Genomic DNA, 19,734 nt, shown 5'->3' on the forward strand with positions numbered 1-19,734 from the left:
GATCTGAACACTTTTGTAAATGACACATTTCAGTTTGGGATTTTTGCTGAGTTTTGGATGAGGTGTAGATTAATGAAAAAAACATTTTAATCATATACAATTAAATCTACAATACTAAAAGTGTATAAAGAATGAAGAGTACTTTGTGAAGCAGCTGTACATATACCCATACTGTATATATACATGCACTGATAATCTTTATAACAATTAAATAGTTTATCAGGAAGAAGCTAGCTGCATTATCATGTTCATCATGAGCCGAGCACTTAATAACTGGATTTTACCAAAGTTATTAAATCAAGGCACCTTGTCTTTGTCTAAATTAATTTTTAAGGCCCTGACAGATGTATCTCCAAAGACAATCACTTAATGGAAATTAGCTTTGAAGGTCAGTTCAATGAGGGTAAATTTAATAATACGACATTTACTTGTAATTAATAACTTTGTGTACTTCAATGGCATTTTGTATTGCTTTCTTCCGGGAGCCAGCACAGAGGACCTTTATAGAGCTCTACCATCTGACGTCGTTTGTAATTTGCCTTTCTACAAGTATTTAATATCGACATTATGCAAATGAGATCCCTGCTGAAAAGGCATGCCTTATCATTTAATGGAAATTAGTTTGTAATTTCATGAAGACCATCCTCATTTAATTTCAGAGTTCAATCGACAATATACCGTGTATTGTGTTTCCAAAGAAAACCAGAGGAACAAATGGAAATTAATATCCGTTCATATATGAATCTTTGCATACAGACAAAAGATTGACTTAAACTTTTCTTTCTCGGGAAACTGTGTTGTTTTTTTTTTAAAAATAACTTGGAGTTACAGCGTAGCCAGAGTACTACTTAGTATTTCAGACTATTGTTCAGCCTACCTTTCCCAAATTATGGACTGAATCAATGAGCAAAGCACTGCTGGAATTTCACCTTGTTTAAAGTGCTGTGTTTCCATATTGTGCTAAATGGCCATTTTCTCCTGTCTGTGATTTTACATGATGATCAATAGTCGGTCTACTGCTGAGCTCGGGGAAATGCAATAGTTTTTTGGCTTAGGTCAAAACAGAGGTCGTCACTTTGGGCATTCAGGTGTAACGTTGAATGCTTTTAAATCTAATCAGATCTGAGGTTTTAATCAGGTGTAACAGAAGCATGCAGACGTATGAGAGCATGGTTAAAGTGGAGGGGAGTTAATAATGACTTACTGGTAAACAGGGATTTAATAGAATTTGTTTTGGATAAAATTCACTTTTGTATGTTGGCTTTGTTCCTCATGTTTAATCAGTCTTGTAATTTCATTGTTTCATTCTCTGTCTATTCAAAGTTTGTCACTGGAATCATTAATCGAGATTCGAGTAGACTTTTTATGCCAAAAATGCAAAATGTTGAGGAAATAAAAAAAACTCTGATTTCATGATATAGTTTATACACTCTTTCAGTTTAGCTTTGTTTATTAACACATACAAAATATGAAAACAGAAAAAATTATAACTGTTGAATGCGAGATAAAGTTTTTTGAGGTGTTTTGAAAAACACCTCACATACTGTGCTCAGGGTGGACGGGTGCTCACCAGTACACTGCACACAGTACTTTTTGTGTGTGGGTAATCTTTTCTGCCCTCTCCATATCAGGTTATCCGTGTGACTCATAATGGCCTTAAATAAACTGCATTACCCAGGAAACACTAAAAAGCGAATCTGTTCCAGTTCTCACCTGCCTGCTTCTCTTTGTCTCTGCTAGTCATGCTACATTAATCAAACAATAATGTTGGACTGGCTTCATAAGGGCACAAAGATTGTCAGACATTTAAAGTCAAATACAACCTAACCCAACCAGTACTAAATGTAAATTGTGAGCAGCAAGCTAACGTTAGAGCCACTGCTATGAGTGAGGAGCCTGTTGATGTAATGTTAACATATCAGAAAAAACAGCTGCAGTTGTGATTCAGTTTAACCCCAGAGCATATCCTGTTGACCCATTTCCGTAATATCGTATTCATTATGAATAACAGTGTATGTTTTGCTCTACCAGCAAAGCATGTGAATATGGAGGGTACTGACACTTATTTTTTTCCACTTCAAGCATAGAATAAAAGGTAGAATTAAAGAGAAATTCAAGGTGAATTTGACACAAAAAACAAAGAAGTCATAGAAACATTAACAAAGAGCCAGATGGCATAAAAGAAGACTTAACGTTAATACACTGAAAAAACAAAAACACATTATATTAAAATACATGATGTTTCTGGTTGACAAAATGTTCAAAATGTAATGAGGATGCACATTGGAACACCTAAAATAATCAATCAAGAAAATCTTTATTCTGACAGGAAATAGATACACAGTAGTTTATAAGTTATGGGACATAATTATTTAATGACATCTTTTATTTGAAAGGTACTTCCAAATATATTATCTGTATTTATAGCTTAAGGACATAAAATGTAAAATTAGTGTTTGATATTCATAAGAAAAAAATATTTAATTAAGCCTTTTCAATAAATATACTAGTTTGTATTATATCGCTTGCAAAACAGTTCTTTAAAGAACTACTTTCATCCTGACAGGTTTAGTCTTTGGAAACAATAATGAAGTGAAACAAGTGACTGTTTTTTACCCATTTTCAGTTAGTAAAATCTGTCATTTACCAAAACTCAAATGCGTTTATTAGGTCTTCCTAAATCATAAAAACTATTTTAGTAATCTGATTTTGACATGGAAATTCAACAATGCTTTAAGGGTACAGCCATGTTAGCAGCTCTATGAGGATGCACATACTCATAGTGGAAATGCCAACACACTGGTGTTTAGCAGGTGTAATGTTAACCATGTTCATGGTCTTAGTTTAGTGGTCAAGGTAACATTTCCTAATTGGCACTAAACACAAAGTGCAGCTGAGGCTGATGGAGATGTCAGAGATATTTGGTCATAAACAAAAGTAGTGGACAAATTAAAATTTTGACCGGATAATGGTGCTTAATAAAAAGTCATGGGATCACTAAAGTTATTAAAAGTAAACCTGAGAGGAGCGAGAATATTTCTACCAAATTCCATGACAATCCAATAGTCCATCCAACATCAGTCCAACAAGACATTTAACTGAAGATCACCAAAGTCACCAGAAACCATCTTGTCATGTCTGTACAAAATTCCATGGCCTCGGATCCAATACTTGTGACTTGTTGATTTCTTTAGTCTCGACCAAAGTAATGAACCAACTCACCAGCCAACAGACAGACCAACACTGCCATCTGTTTAGCCTTGTTACTAATAAAAGAAAGCATGCTGGCTCAGCCTCTTTAAAATCACATAAGAAAAAATATCCTTCCATGCACCTCGTATGCAGTGTTTAATACTGAATACAGCTCACCGTCCTCTACCAAGTTCTTTCAATATCTGACAGCACAATTAACCTTTACTCAATAGTGGACACAGTTTTGCACTGAACTAATGGTGCACATATTAATGAGTATAATAATTCTGTGTCCTTTGAAGATATTGAAAAGATCCATCATTGTACAGTTGGTTTTCTTCATACAAAATAATATTACAAACGTCTCCAAATGTTTAATAACATTCACCTCTAAGTAGGAATGCCTGAAATAAATAATTATGGCTGTTACACTTGTTTATTCCCATTGCATCTATTTATCAAGCAAAATAAATAAGTAAAATTCCCTTTTATAAAGTTTTTTTAAGTGGCTGTAGTTAAGGGGAGCAAGGCTGTAGAAAGTTACCTTGAATATCTCCCCTCCAAAGTACTGTGGTAGTAATAAAGAGAATGGCTAGAAGAATTACTGAATAAGCCTGTTTCAAGGTTCAGTGTGTAGAATTTGGGGGGCAGAAATAGGATATAATGTTTATCATTATTATTTTATTAGTATAAAATCACCTGAAACTATGAATCTTTGTGTTTTTGTTACCTTGGAATGTGCCCCTCATATAGGGGTAGTTTCCTCTTCCACAAAGCCCACATGTGGTACCCAAATAGCAATCAACAGTGACGTCACCCAGTGGTTTGTAAACTGCCATTCTGAAGCATTGAGTTTGGCATTTTGGCGGTGGCCATCTTTCTATTTTGGAGCCAAGGTAACCATATTTGAACAAACTGGGGAGGAGAGGGAGGGGGGGGGGGGGGGGGTTGATTTGATCTGATTGGGAACCCAAGGACATTACCCCCGCCCACCGATAGCCAATTGCACCACAGGCCTGTCAATTAAACAGACACACTCCCAAACATAAACATTTTTGAGGCCTAATATCTAATTAATAATTGGGATTAGTTTCACGTGGACGGACAGAAAACTAATAAGAAGGAGCGACTTTGGTGAATGACACCCTTTTGCCTTTTTGAAAAAATGTATTGACTTAGTATTTCATGAAAGATGTTAAATGGGAGTATATGGAGCCAGAGCCTTTTTGGAGCCAACCACTCTGTGGTATTTAACTTTAATGGGACTCTGCTTTGTCCTCACTTGTCAGAAGTTACATCCACTTTGCCTCGCCATGTTTCTACTATAGCCCAGAAGGAACAAAGTAAACACTGGCTCTGGAGAGGAACTTTTATACTTGTCATGAGTTTCACAGCCACCATAAATGAGTGCAGACCATTCCTTTCCATTTCAATCCTTTCACCCTCCACATTCAAGCATGCAACAGCATCTATTGTGGCTGAAAAACAGGGAGGACCCTTTTTTGAACAAGAGTTTGGTTTGTCCATTCTGGACTACTGTAGAAACATGGCGGTGCAACATGGTGGGCTCTGTGGAAGAGGACCCACTTCAAAGGTAGATATGAAGGGCTTATTCTAATGTAACAAAAACAAAACAGTTCTTAGTTTTAGGTGATTATAGACTGATGAAAGCATAATTATCAATATTATATTTAATTTCTGGCAGCACAGTGGTGCTCACAGCTAAAAGGTTCCAGGTTTGTATCTGGGCCTGGGCCTTTCTGTTTGGACTTCGCATGTTCTCCCAGTGCCTGCGTGGGTTCTCTCTGGGTACTCCGGCTTCCTCCCATCATCCAAAAACATGCACCTCAGGTTAATTGTTGGTTCTACAAATTTCCTTTAGGTGTTAATGAGAGAGTGAATGGTCTTTGTTTTCATTTGTCTATAAGTGTTGGCCCTGTGATGGACTGGCAAGCTGTCCAGGGTGTACCCTGCCTTTGCCCAAAGGGAGCTGGGATATCCTCAGGATAAAGTGGGTGTAGATAATGGATGGGTGGATTTTTCATTTCTGCCAATAGATACACCTTAAATCCCACACACTCAACCTTGAAGTGCTAGAAAATCACAAAGCAATGTGTGTGCCTGCAAATGCAGTGACCGTTGCACAAAGCTAAATGGACACAGAAGTCCTCCCCAACAAAGAACTCTGACAATCAGGTTTCACAGAAACATGACTGCTTATAAATATATTTTATGAACATTTGGTGAGACAAGTGCACAGTCAATGGGGCTCTGGTCAAGACACTGCAACACTGACATTATTATAGGAATGTTGAAAATGAGATATAAATCAAACCTTTCACAGTCTTATGAGTAGCCCACAATGACCTGAGCCTTGGCCTTTCTGTGGTATTATCTGAAGTTGTAAATGGGTCAAAGTCTATTTTTCATAGGTTGAAACAAAAATTGGTGACAGCTCAAGCTACACGGCTCAATGTCAAAATGGAGTGGTGCGGACGGATATTTTCGCTGTTGGCCTTTTGCCCTCATAAAGAATTTATACGCCGACAGGAATCAATGATAGATATTTCATCTCGTTTCTCCGTGAGTAATCTATTGATAACCCCAGGTAAGAGCAAGGAATGTAACCTGTAGTTTCTTTGAAAAATAGAAAATAAAAAGATATACTGTATGATAAACCTTTTTTTTTTTATATAATACAAGACAGAAAGTCCTCCTGTTAGAGTTCTTTGTGTTTGACGCAGAGATTCTAGATCATTCCAGCCAGCCAAGGAGGAAGAAAGAGTCCCACAGATCCCAGTATACACACCAGCACAAACATCCAGAGGAATATCCTGTCAATGACCATGGCCACATACTTCCAGTCCTCCTTTACCTGGCAGAGAAGAGACACAGCACAGAGGGACATTTCAAATTTCACACCACGCCACCTTTCTTTATACCAACTGTCAGTTTTCACCCTTGATTGATTTCTCTCAAATGGCTGATTATTTTCCATTATGTGGCGGTTATCTCCTAAATGTCAAGTCCTTGCTTGTCTCTCTTCAATTCAAATTCAAGGTCAAATTACTGAGGTCCCATTGTTTTAATGACAGGCCTTTTCTGGCCACAGTTAGACAGTGCATTGCAGGATGGACAGTGGCTGATGACAATAAATACAATAACTTTCTATTACATCTCCTCCTATTCCACACAGATACCTGGCATTTTTTTCTCACAAGTTAATACCTTTTCACCGAACAATTTGATGCTTCGCCGTTTCATAATTAAAACATATTTTCAGGGATGTATTTCAAAGTGATAAAGACGGCATGTTTCTTTTCACATTGTAAAACTAAAGGCTTGCAATGTGACTTTATTATTGTGACTTGGATGACTGTTATTACTGTTTTCTCCTGAAGTCACTATTTTATTTGTATTTATTTTTTGATAATGGAGGGCAAGATGGCTTGTTTCTGATATACTTGCTTTTCACTATGTTTTAGTGTGGCTGCTCTGCACATTTTACAGCCATTGAGATGCAAGATATGAGCATTAAGATAAAATGTTTACTTACCAAAACAACTGGAAATTGCAATCCCTTTAGGGCATGTTTGTAGAATTAACCAAGGACTAAGCCATAATTAGAGAACTGAAAACTCATCAAAACAAGCTAGCAAACAGCCAAACTGTCTGTTGATAATTTGTTGCCTCCTCCAACAACAAATGCGGGCAACAGTCATTATAACAAAATTATACAAGAAGTAGTTCCGACCCAGCGATCTGATTGGTCATCTCTATAGAAATATAGAATTGTAATTGAATTTCATATAATATGCAAAATAATGTTGTTTTTACTTGTTGTTGGCCTGTTAATTGTGACCCATTTGGCGAAATCGGGTCTCTTTTGGTTCTTATTTGTCGCTCCGAGCACCCGTACCGTAACACTACAGATAGTCACGCACTCCTAGCTGCGGCTAGATTGACCGTTTTGGTTTTAACACCATAAGATATTATCTTTTTTTCAGCAGATATCTTACTTACAACGAGATTGAGCGAGCTACGCAGTTTAATGTTTCTATGTGCTGTATTTATTCAGTTTGAGAAACGATCTCTAGAAAGCAATAAAATGGACTTGATCTTGTCTCTGTTGCTGTGTCGTTGCTAAGGGTCGGACTACTTCCTGCATGCGTTACATTCGCTTCTACTGACGTGACTAATTGTTTTCCAGTTGTTAGTCATACCCTATGTATTGCTATGGAAGCTGAGTTCACACCAACAAAAAGAGTTATATTTTGAGAGCGAATTGCCCCATAATATGAATACACTTAGATGACATATTTTGTTTAGATGTTAACTTGTTGTATAAATGCAACATTACATTCAAGGGTGTTCTTTAACGTCATTATTGGCACGACAGTGACGCGGTCAGGACCAAGGCGCTTGCACTTAAAGCACACCCTGTCATGTAATATTGCTTAATTAAAACATGTGCATGTGACCTGATGTCACAGGTGAATGACCCTCATGTCCTGCCTCATTTAGACAGCTTGTTAATTACTCCATGACCAGGTATGTCAATCAAATTACCCATTTCCCCCAAACATACCTCCCTTTGAGGCCTAATATTTACTTAATTATGGACGTTTTTTCAAAATGACCACCGGCCCACTGATCAGAGGTAGTCAATTAAGCTAATGAAGTTCATGCTTTTTAAATCAGAGTCTTTGGGAGCCCAAGTTTTTTAGTGACCTTGTAAAATTTAAATTGAAGCCAATGAGAAGGCACCTTAAAGTGCAAGTTGTGATTTTTGCCTCTTGGTTGCATATTAGGCCAACAAACATATACAAAGTAACACATAGCCTACCTTAAAATCTATTGTGACTGCACTCACATTAACTTATATTAAGGAATAGAGGGAGATGTATTCTTTTATATTCCTTTTCAAGATAAAAAAAAAAAAAAAGGCCACTGCTTTATAGAATGAAGTCTTGATTGTCTTGTACCCATTATAATTCATCACAACGACCCTGCCCATGCTTCTTTTTTTTTTTTTTTTTTTCTTTTTTTATCAGGATGGGCATAAATTTTGCCAAGTGAAATCCACTCTGACAATGTTTTTGATGTGCCTCTGCTGCCTCACTTGGGTGACAAGCGTAAGTTGCCAGATAGTTGAGGAGTACCCCCAGCTGTGGTACAATGTCTGGCCTGTTGGGTTTATACACTGAGAATTCAGAATTTGCAATGTTCAAATGATGGCTCAGATTTTTTATGAATGATACAGCCTTGTTGCACATTCTGCAAGCAAAGTATTGGAACTGAATCTAAGAAATTCTTTTAAAGTTAGGAGCAGAGTAATTTCCCGGACCTCTTTAAATATGAACACTGTTTCATCATTACTAATGCTGTACTAGTTACTTAAACAAAAATAATTTCTGTCAACTCACAGAAAAGTCTTCATCCTCTGCCCTGAGGTGATCAGCGATGTACTGAACTCCCTCTATGGCCCGTAGCATAGCCGGGGAAATGGTTGGAATCACAGTATCCTGCTGGGTACTTGCGTCTCTAGTAGACTCTGCAGTGAGAGTTTCTGCTAGGTGATGTGTAGGCGATGTTTTTTTCACCTGCCCTGTGATCCCAATGACCCCATCATCATGCAGACAACAGTACTGGAAGCTGCGGGAGCGACAACGATGTCCGGCTCTCTGAGAAAGCTGCTTCTGTTGGTCACACATTTGCTCTACGCTGAGGGAGCGCCCATTGGGGGCCAGTATATTCAGTTCATCCCTTGATAGGCTGCGAATTGGACCGAGTGACAAGGTTAGAGGCAAGGACATCTGGGAGGAGGATGAGGCTGCGGAGTTGTGTCCTCGTAGGGATTGTTTCTCTGAGAGAACTGAATACTGCCCAGATGTGGGTCGGCAGAAAATGTTGGCCTTCAGTGGGTGGTCTTTCTTATTGCAGTCCTCAAGTGGAGAAGAGGGGGGAGAGGGTGAGCAGACAAGGATGCTGGGACTGTCGGACGGAGTCTTTGGGAGTGTACTCTCTACTTGGGCCAACTGTCTCAACCCTGTCTCTAACCCAGTCCAAAAGGCCTGGGAGTTGCCTGTTGTAGATATCGTGGTGGGACGGTGCATCATCTCAATCAGCTTCTTGCAGTTCTGCTTTGCTGTGCCTGGCGGACGCTTCATGAAGAGGACCCGAGGTACCAAGTCCAAGAACACTCTCCGCACCCAGTGAGGCATGCTGTGTGTTTGTGGCGACCGGTGATGTACATTTAACACAAAGACTGTAATTACAATGGAGAGCGTGACAAAGACCATGGTGAACAGCAGGTATTCACCAATCAGAGGAATCACCAGTGATGTAGATGGTATAATCTCTGTGATCAGCAGGAGGAACACTGTTAGGGACAGTAACACTGAAATACACAAGGTAATCTTTTCTCCGCATTGCGATGGCAAATAAAACACCAGCACAGTCAGACAGGAGATAAGCAGACAGGGGATGATGAGGTTAATAGTGTAGAACAGTGGAAGCCTCCGAATGATGAAGTAGTAAGTGATGTCTGCATAGATCTCTGTACAGCACTCATACTTCTTCGTATTGTACTTGCCCACTGCATTGATAATGACCCACTCGCCACTCTCCCAGTAGTCCATCTGGTCCACATTGCTGGCCATTGTAATCAGATCAATCTTGGCACGGTCATAAGTCCAAGAGCCAAACTTCATCTTGCAGCTTTGTTGGTCAAAAGGGAAAAATGTGACATCTATGCTGCATGAAGACTTATAAATGGCTGGTGGCATCCACTTTATCTGACCGTCGTAGAAGAGATGTGCTTTCGTGAGGTGAGTTACTGCAAAGTCGCCATCGGCACTGCAGATGAAGAACAGAACAAAGAAAGGTGGAAACACATTCATCAAATACAGTTAACATTTTTGCCTCCATCAAAAGTTGTATTGTAAGATTTGAATTGGGTGAACTTATAAACTCCACACAGACAGACAGGCGCTGACCAACAGGTTTAAACCCAGAACATTCCTACTGTGAGGCAGCAATGCTACCCATTGCACCACCATGCCATCCTCATAGGATTTCCTGTTTTAAATTATTCATAATTTTTTTTGTTTTTTTAAAACGATTTTTATTCAAATTATTTATAGAGATGCAGTCTTCTTTTTTTTACAGTTGTTAAAATCAGTGAGTTCCATTAAGTAGATTTGTTTTCTTTTACTGATCAACTAACCTGACAGATACATGGTAAAAGTCGGTCACAAGCAGCATGAAATGTAAATGTAAAGGATATTATCCATTTTGGGTTGTTTTTTCTAATTTTATTCACATTCAAAATGTTTCTATTAATTCAAGTTTTGCAAAGAAAAAGAAAAAATATTTTATAATTTACACCGGTGACTCTCACACTTACATGTTTGTATCACAAAATAAGAATGGTCCCTGCAACACTGTTCAAGAAGAATACAGACCGCATAAATGACAGGATGTGCCATAATTTTCTACTTTTGAATTTGTGTTAAAACTGTTTTTGTGCCAAAGATATTTGAAGATGGTGTTCTTTCTCTGTCTCTGATATCTAAATTATTACAGCTATAGCTACCAGTCCACCCTTCTTTCATTATTTGCCACTACTTCATTCAATTAATCTCTTTAGTACAAACTAAGCCTCTCAGCTTACTGCAGACCGGCCTTTGCACACCTGAGCACCACCTATTACTTCCTCTCTCATCATATAAATCCATAATTGAGTTCATATCTCTAGTAGTTCAGAAATCAGACATCAACAGCTCATTCACATCTCTGATGCTCAAGTCTACACAAAGACTAAGAAAGCTCTTTAACTTAGCTAGAAACCCTCTTTGATGTTTATGTTTTGCCGTGAATGCAGATGTATCCATTTCATGTCGTTTTGCTGTGTCATGTAATGGACTTTGAACTACAGTGCATGAAGTGTGCCTTACAAATAAAATGTCCTTGCTTTGCCTCACTAATTCATACAGATAAGTGACTGAGCCTCAGATGTTTTATCAGAGGAAAGCACGGTCATGTTTGTATAATGACATGCATTTGACGGTTATTTAGCAAATTCTGTCAGGCTTGTTTCTGATGCAGCTTTTCGTATTATCCGATTTCCCTTGTTTAGAATTAAATTAGCACTGGTCTACCTGAGGCACTGACACTGGATGCATTTTATCCCCAGTGCTTTGAAACGCATCCAATTACATTTCATCTTCTAATTCCCAGCCTAATGTATTACTTTCTGTGATATCGAGCTTTGTTTGTAGCCACATCCATTAAGGCTGACCTTGTTCACATTTGTTTCTGCTAAATTACTTTATGACATTGGCATAGGACAAGATGTTTGGAACAGCAACAGATTCTTCATGTTTTGCCTCCAGTCATGACATATGGTTAGAATTAAATCATCAGAATGTGAACATTAGCTTCTGTATGATTATTTCTGACTGGAAAATGGTGACATTTAAAAGGCCAGGAAGCACGTTTTGTGACTGAACTCATGCTAAGGTATATTGAGGTATTGATACTGATGCTTACTTATTGTAGAGAACAATGTCAGGCCTCCAGATAATCTCGGAGGGTATGCGGATGGAGGTAACATTTTCATATTCCTCCGGGTTCCAGCGAAGTTTGTAATCGTTCCATTCCTGTAAGAAAACAACAATTATATTTATACACAGAAACATGGATTATATGGACTGTATCGTCAGCATGTGTTTTGTCTCTCATCATTTCATACTTGCTTGACCCAGACGTTTGTGGTCATCATCTGGTTTTTCTCATCCTTTTATAGAAACAGAACAAAGAAATGTGACATTCATTTTCTTTCAAATGGATTGTCTGTCAGTTTGGACTTCATCACCACGTCATTTTTCAGTCTTTTTTTTTTTCTTTCTAACCTGTAACATACACTGAATGACTTACAAAAGAAACCAACAGACATAACCTCAAATTATAAAGACATAGTTGTTGTGTAATACACTAGGAAAAAACTTTTAGGCTGTGCTTCCTGCAAAAACACCCTTACTGCTGCTTTGCTGGCAAGCTGCATTCTCCAGCTCTTCCCCAGTAACATCCAAGACACAGCAGTCTTAGAATACATTCTGTAGGAGAAGACAACTTCACCCAGAGCTGACTCTCACAGCCAGGCATATGGAGCAAGCACTGTCAACTAATTGTGTGTCAAAGACTTGTCCCTGCAGCAATGCAGGTGGCACAATCTTTAAGCTGCCCCAGGCAATTTTGTTTGGCTCCAAAGGACAGTTCGGTGTCATTAAACAGTTTTTTACCTTACTCAACCAAATCCCAACAACATTTGAATAAAATGCACATTGCGTGCTTGTGTTTAAAAGCCCAGTTTGTCTGGAATGAACAGATAACAGGGGCAAAAAAGAATAAAGATGTTATTTTGTCGAGAACTGCAGCGTCTGGATTGCTGTTCAGGAGACAGCTTTGAATATTTACTGCCAGCGTTAGCATACTTGACATCTGAATTTAATTTAGGAAAATAATGCAATCTCTTCTGTTGTGGTTTCATTTCCGCTGATAAGTGATCTGTATTTTAATTTATCTCTCTTGTTTGGTGTAGCTTTGAGCTGCTTATAATGAATATACATACGACAGAAAGGGTACAACTGAAAATAATTTGCACAAACACCACCACAACATAACACTCATAATGATGTAAATATGTACACATTGTGTAATGTGCTGAAGCTAAACAGCTATTTAGTGATGAAGCTTTCAAGCTGATGTCAGCAGTCTTGTTTCCCTGGTGAATGTTTGTTGGTTCATTCAACAAGCCATGGTGCAGGACAGGAAGCGTGTCCATGTTTGTAAGTTAGAAGAAAGAGGCTTAAGAGTTTTTAAATGTAATCTGCATTAAAGTTTTATGTAAATATTGTTTTAAATGAAGCAGTTTGATCGACTGTATGTAAACAACATCTTCGCCAAACATCAACCCACCCATCGGTTTATGAACTGCTGCTTTGTAGCCTTGAGTCTGGATTTTTGGGCGTCACCATTTTGGAGCAAGAAGTGACCATATTTGGTTGGGAAGGAGTGAGTGGTGGATCTGATTGAGAACTGAGGACACTACGCCCACTCACCTGTACTGTCAACTTGACTGCACCCCTGGCATGTCAATCAGACCCGGCCCGCCCCAAAACATACCTCTCTTTGAAGCCTCTCTAATGAATAATCTTTCTTTTTTTTTAAGATGGATCACCAGAACACAGATCAGAAGTCATTTTCATGAATGACACCTTGTGGACATTTGTATTTCATGGCAGAAGTTGACTATTTTTTAAATCAGTCTATTGGAGCCAAAGTTGTTTTTTTTAATTTTAAGTTTTTTTTTTTAATTGTCCTGATTTTTTGGGAGCCAGCCACTTTTTTGGGGGGAGCCAGCAGTGGTATTACACTTCAAGGCACTTTTGCATTAGCTTTGCTTTTCATGCCCAAAGACTATGTCCATTTTTATATACAGTATAAAACTTCTGTAGTTGTAGAACTAATGTTATTTTGACAGAATAATATAATATAATATAATAAAATAAAAAGTATCAAATATAAATTTTTCCCATTTGGTTTACATTTCTTTAGGAAAAGAAACACAGGACAGAGAACCAGGCTGTGACGTTTTACTCACCACATCAATAAGCTGGGCAATAGACAGTCCAAAGTGGACGAGCACTGTGTCTGAAGTGTTTTGCACAGGCCGGGAGAGCTTATTGTAACGTGCAAAAAGATTCTGTAGCAGCCTCTCTTCTGCATGGGCACGAGGTCCAATTTGGGAACAAACTGAGGGCAGAGAAGAATATTTAAAAAACATTAAAGAAAAGATTAGACCAATTCATGCCATTTATGTACAACTTAAAGTCATTTTAGTAGTTTAAAACAGAATTTCTACATGAACTAGATATTATTACTGATATTTGGTGCTCATTTCTGTCAGATGCTTTTGTGCAGACTTCTCCAATGACCTCACATCCTCATAACCACTTTGAATTGTTTCTCTTTTTGCGTGTGAAAAAGAAGCCATGATTTCAAATGCTTAATATATTTGCTTACATCTACAATATCTTCATCTATAATGGATTTAGCTGATGCAGCTATGCCAAAGAATACAGAGTGTAATCTAAAAGTCGGGTGACCTCTATTATACTGGTGGCGTATGGTTACATGAGACAATATCTGAGAGACGAGACGAACCGGGGTTGGGGGTGGAGCCGGGGAAGAGAAGCAGAGAGGGAAATAAAGAGGAAGGATGGATCTGAATCGGAGGACATCCGTTATGTCTCCGACCAGACGTGCTGATGGAACGATCTGGCGAGACGTCCCGTCCCTCCCTCACCCCCTCACCCACTCATGCCCTCTCTGCCTGTGTCTCTGTCTCTCTGCCACGGATGGAGCAACTCGATCACATCCCGCTGCACGGAGGATGACCTAACGAGGTCCGGGAGCAATTATAGAGGCATGGAATGTCCTGTGGCCTGTACAGTACAATGTCCTTTGTATTACACATTCAATTCAGGCCTTTTTCCATCCTGCAGCTTATAAATCTGTGCAGGTAATTCATTGCCATAGCGATATATCACACAGTCTGTGATTTATTTAACTGGCCTCACTCATACTTCTTTATGCCTGGCACTACTGCAAATTCCAATGTACTTCTTCTTTGTGGAGCCTTATATTGTGTACATTGAACAATATTAATTAGCTTACAGAGGAGCTCTGGGTTACCTTTATGACCTCATATATTTGGTCATGTGATTGCACAAGAAAGAAAACACAGCAGATTGAGTTTTTAGTCACTTTAAGGTCACTGTCCTGTTTTTGTTATGTTGTTTCAATTGTGCTGCTATCTGTCTGTCATAGATAAGTATATGCTCTGTTGTTTCAACTTGTAGAATAGGGATTCAGGTGTTGTTGTCATGCTGCCGGCCTTTCTCTTGGGTCTTCCAACCCACTCAATCAAAGCTGATGGGCTGAAAACTGGCATCCACAATTTTTAAAGGATAGGGATCAATATCTTATTAAATGGATATAGTGTCTTTTTCCCCCCACATCTTTTCTTCCTGCTTGCACCTCAATCTATTTGATACATCCAGACAACCAACAACCTTGAAATGTCTTGAGGTTTTCAGATGAGAGAAATGGACCTTTTGTTTAATCACATCAGATCAGAGTGATATCTGTTGACTGCAGCCGGTATTAAATAAAAAGGGAAGCTCCAGTTGATTCTAATGCAGCCTTGTAACTAATGGGTTTAGGTGGGAGAGCTCACAGGCTGTCCTGACTTTGACAATGTGTAAGTCACATCAGTGATATTTTCAGGCGGAAGTAGGATGAGTTTACTTCTGTGTGATGTACTTTACAGGACACTATGAATGGTACTGATGCAGACTGTGATGATACCAATCTTTTATCATGGAAATATTCACTTTTCAATATTTACGCAGTCAATTAAAATCAAACAAGAAGAATTGTGTGAATCATCCAGAGATATCCAATGTAAGAATTACAGCAAATATACTGTGATTTCTTCTAATATTTTTATGCATATTTCCAGTTATGTAAAACACAAGCCAAGCAGTTTCATCCTGGTTAGTTATTTAGATGTGTCACAGCTACTGGACCCAAATCTGTCCTCATTTGATCAATGCACTCTCACAGGCCAATACTGCATCAGCAGCAAATATCAGTTTCTATTCAGCGCTCTTGAACTAGGTAGACAAAGCTTGTTACCAGGTTACAAAGCGTGGGTAGCAACAGAGGCATGTCCTCCTCTTATTCAGTCTAAAAAAACTATAGAAAACAAGTTTTTGTGTCCCGAAGGTTGCCTGCTTTTGTCAGTGATTGTACTACGCATCTTGTCTAATTAGCCTTCAGCAAAAACCCTTGTCCCTCTAATAAATAATGGAGCTGGGGCATCGATGGTTCTAAGATTATGAAAGTGAGGAAAGGAGGGATGAATTTTATATTTTTATCATCCTATATTTTATTTTAAAAAAATCAAGGCCCACTGCTGCCTTTGTAAACTTTTCTTCGTATTGGCTCTGCAATTTAGGGCCAAAATAATAAAACAGTAAAAGTGCAGAAACTATTTTTGAGTAATGAGGTGCCCAGTGGTTAAACAACGTCCTGGTGCCAACTTTGATGATGCTGGTGGACTGATGCACTGTGAATATTTTGCCCAAAAATGGATAAAATCATTGTAATTTGAGATGCGTAAAAGTTGGCGCACCTACTCAATGCTCTCCAGTTAAATATACACCGATCTCTCTTGAGCAACAATTATAACATTCCCTTGTTTTTGACCTCCCTCAAAAAAGAGAACAAGAGTTGAAACAGTTGTAACTGACAGGAAGAAAATTATTTACCTTGTGGAGAAAGCATGAAGAAAAGTAAGCTCAGACATTTGTATATATCCATAGTGAATCCAGTAGTTTCCAACTCTGTGAATGAACTCCTTCCAAGGTGTGCTGGTTTTCAGTCCTGGTGGTCAGTCATCTCAGAGGTGATCAAACCTGTAAACTCTAACGGCAGGTCTTCAGCAGGTTCAGGTTAACCGGCCAGATGGAGAGGCCATGTCAGTCTGTGTGAGCCATAGATCCCACGTTCCTCCTAGTTCCATCTATCCATGTATTCAGCTGCTCTTCTCTCGTGTCATCGCAGTGTGAAGGACCACAGACACGCAGTGTAGTTGTCCTGAAAGTCCTTCCTCGTTCCACAGGAATCCTTCATCCAAGTGTGGCTTATCCCTGTCTTCGCCCTCCCTGTCTACATTACTCCCTCCCCCGCCTCTCATCTCTCCGCCTCCTCACCTCATCTCCCTCTCTCCACACACACACACACACACACACACACACACACACACACACACACACACACACACACACACACACACACACACACACACACACACACACACACACACACACACACACACACACACACACACACACACCTCATTTCTCTGTTTGTATTCTTTCCCTCCCACTTATTTTCTTTTGTCCTTGTTCCAGTTTTCTGTCTCTTCTTCACTTTTTCTTTTCCATTAAAACTGAACTTTTTTTTTTTTGCTGTCAGTGTGTATGTGAGGGAAATAAAAGTATACATCTTACCAGTATATATGCAGTATACATGAGCAGTGCTGTGTGTCTTTGTCAACCACTTATTTGTATGTGAGCTGTGTAACAATATATGTGCAGCCATGTATAGCCACCTGTCAAAGTCTGGTGTGGTAAAAGTACCAGTGAGTCATAGTATCCTCTTCAATCTCCTCTCTGTACTATTTCCCAGGGGCACATCATCTCAACCTCCACCCCTCTTTTATCTCAGCCCCTCCTTTCTCTCTTAAAAAACACTACTGACCCTCACCTGCTGTCAATTTTTCTTCCCATGTAATGTATAACAAATAGACAGAGGTTTCTCTTTCTCTGCAGCCTCTCCGTGCTTCGCTCATAGTTTCCTTTACAGCTTTTAATATGTCAGCAGAGCTCAGTGCCAAGGCTGGCCATCTTTTGAGACAGTCACATTGGCTTGAGGTGTGTTTACTGACTTTTTTTTTTTTTTTTTTTTTTTTACTTTTCCACAGCAAATGCAACATGTCATGTTTTGGTTATACAAAGAAAAAGAGAATAACCGGAGACACTTAAAAAAACCCTGACTTAAGAGTGATGTTTTCTTGAGTGTGCGTAATGAAGAAGGCGGCTTTTGACTCTGGCAGTTCTTTCCAACTGCGTTACATGATAGAGTGCAACAAAAGAGGTCCAGGCGGGGATATATTTTGCTCTTGTAGATGTCTTTGTCAGATATGCTTCTTTTCAATACACTATGAGCCCACAGAGAGAAAAGCCTCCGCAGTGCACACATTGATTTTTTTTCTAATCAAAGACACGGTTCTCTTGATCCGGTGATGACTAACAGTGACTTGACAGATGAAGAGATTCCTCTCACCGGTGTGCCGCCACAAGCACAGATGTACACTCTGGCCATCAGAGATTTGATGGCTGATTATTTAGTTGGATTGCTGACAAGAGTCCAGCAGGAATTTGTAAGTGGGACAACGCAGCAGCAGGGGGACACCAGAAGAGGAAATTTCACTTTCAGTAAAAGGGCAGGGTGCACAAACAGGCCAATTACAGCCTGGTGGCTGACACGTACATTAGTTTATCTCACACCCACATATAGACACATATAATCTCCCTCTGTTGCTTCTCAGCGGATGAGCAGAGCCATCTGTGCTTCCTTGCTATTTGAATGTTAATGGAGTATATTGTATGGCAGCATTCACCTCATCCAGCAGGTTCCTTAATAATTCCACGTCCTGACATTGGAGAGCCTTTGCTGATCCCCAAACAAACACTTTGACCTCTGGTTCAGATGGTCACAACCCAAACATACTGGCTCACCCTAGAATGGCCTGTTTTAGGTTAATGCCACACACTATAACTACCAAAGGTATCACAATTGTAATCCATTTGCTTGCTTTTTCCCCCGAGGTTTTACAATCGAGCACCAACATTTGTAAACTGTGCAATGTCTTTGCATTTGACAACCCTTTAAACTGAACTAGCTGGTTTATATAAAGCCACTATCTGTTCAAATTTGACATGTTAGTGGTGGGGTTTAGACAACTGTCAATGGCGTTCTGTCACACCATCACTTTACGTCCAGTTTTCCTCTTTCACCACCATGAGGATGAAATTTGTGTTTTCAAGTGATGTACTATATCGTGACAAATATGGGTTGTCATGGAATTTGGTACATGCATTCACGTCCTTATCATAATGATGTGCAACCACTTTGGTGATCTCGTACCATCAGCAGATCAACACTTAAATTTTCCCAAGCCTGTGATTTATGAGCAAATATCATCTGTAAAACTAATGGCATTCCCATCAGCCTCTCGTGTTCTTTGTGCTGGATGCAAATCAGCAAAGCTTAGCATACTAATTTAGGAGGGTAAATGGGGTAAACATAACTGCTAAACATGAGCATGTAAACTGGCAGACACAGCTGGCTATGGTCCCTCAATACAACCTCACAGAAAATTCTAGCATGACTGTTTGGATCCTCTGCAAAGCTGTCCAGAGCTTTCAAGGGAAAAATATTTTGCCAATATTATCAATGTTAATAATAATGTATCATTATTGATATTCACACAGTATTATTGCAAAACAAGTTTTAACGTCCGTTGCCTTACATTTGGTGTAGAAAACATGAAAACATTAAGCAAAATTACAATTCTCCAATCAAGATTTGGGGTTTAATTGCCATGAAATAAGATTGTGTTTGGATTGTATTCTTGTCCTCTATATAGCACACTACACAGTGAACATTGTGAACACAGTGGCCAATCAGAGTGGATTTTATTCAATCTGTTGTACACTATGTGGTGGACAAGTGGTCAATTCGAACGCAGCATTGGTTTAAGACTTGTTTTCTTTGCTTTATTTTAGATGTTTCATCAAGTTACTATTACGATTGTTCAACTGGAGAGGCTTCAAACGCATGAGA

The 19,734-nt window shown here is 39.0% G+C and overlaps 1 protein-coding gene across 1 annotated transcript; it reads right to left on the bottom strand.

The window, feature by feature from the left end:
- Positions 1-1,418: 1,418 nt before the first annotated feature.
- On the bottom strand, positions 1,419-16,947 carry LOC138618300 (neuronal acetylcholine receptor subunit alpha-4-like). The gene is made up of 6 exons (XM_069693942.1): positions 16,593-16,947; positions 13,859-14,010; positions 11,948-11,992; positions 11,746-11,855; positions 8,619-10,050; positions 1,419-6,067 (listed from the first exon to the last, which is right to left on the bottom strand). The coding sequence occupies exons 1-6, from the start codon at positions 16,642-16,644 to the stop codon at positions 5,942-5,944; spliced, it is 1,917 nt and encodes a 638-aa protein (XP_069550043.1). The 5' UTR covers positions 16,645-16,947; the 3' UTR covers positions 1,419-5,941.
- Positions 16,948-19,734: the final 2,787 nt, after the last annotated feature.

Source organism: Brachyistius frenatus, unplaced genomic scaffold (genome assembly GCF_029030835.1).
Source record: "Brachyistius frenatus isolate BFR_SWC_R1_liver_20210118 unplaced genomic scaffold, ASM2903083v1 Contig_16, whole genome shotgun sequence".
NCBI lineage: Eukaryota > Metazoa > Chordata > Actinopteri > Embiotocidae > Brachyistius > Brachyistius frenatus.

Bases quoted from the DNA above. Each gene is read 5' to 3' on its own strand.
- LOC138618300 (XM_069693942.1), bottom strand. From the start codon at position 16,644: ATGGATATATACAAATGTCTGAGCTTACTTTTCTTCATGCTTTCTCCA. The intron at 14,011-16,592 runs GTAAATAATTTT...CTCTGCCCTCAG, and splicing joins CTTCATGCTTTCTCCACAAG to TTTGTTCCCAAATTGGACCT. The intron at 11,856-11,947 runs GTATGAAATGAT...GTTTTCTTACAG, and splicing joins CAAACGTCTGGGTCAAGCAA to GAATGGAACGATTACAAACT.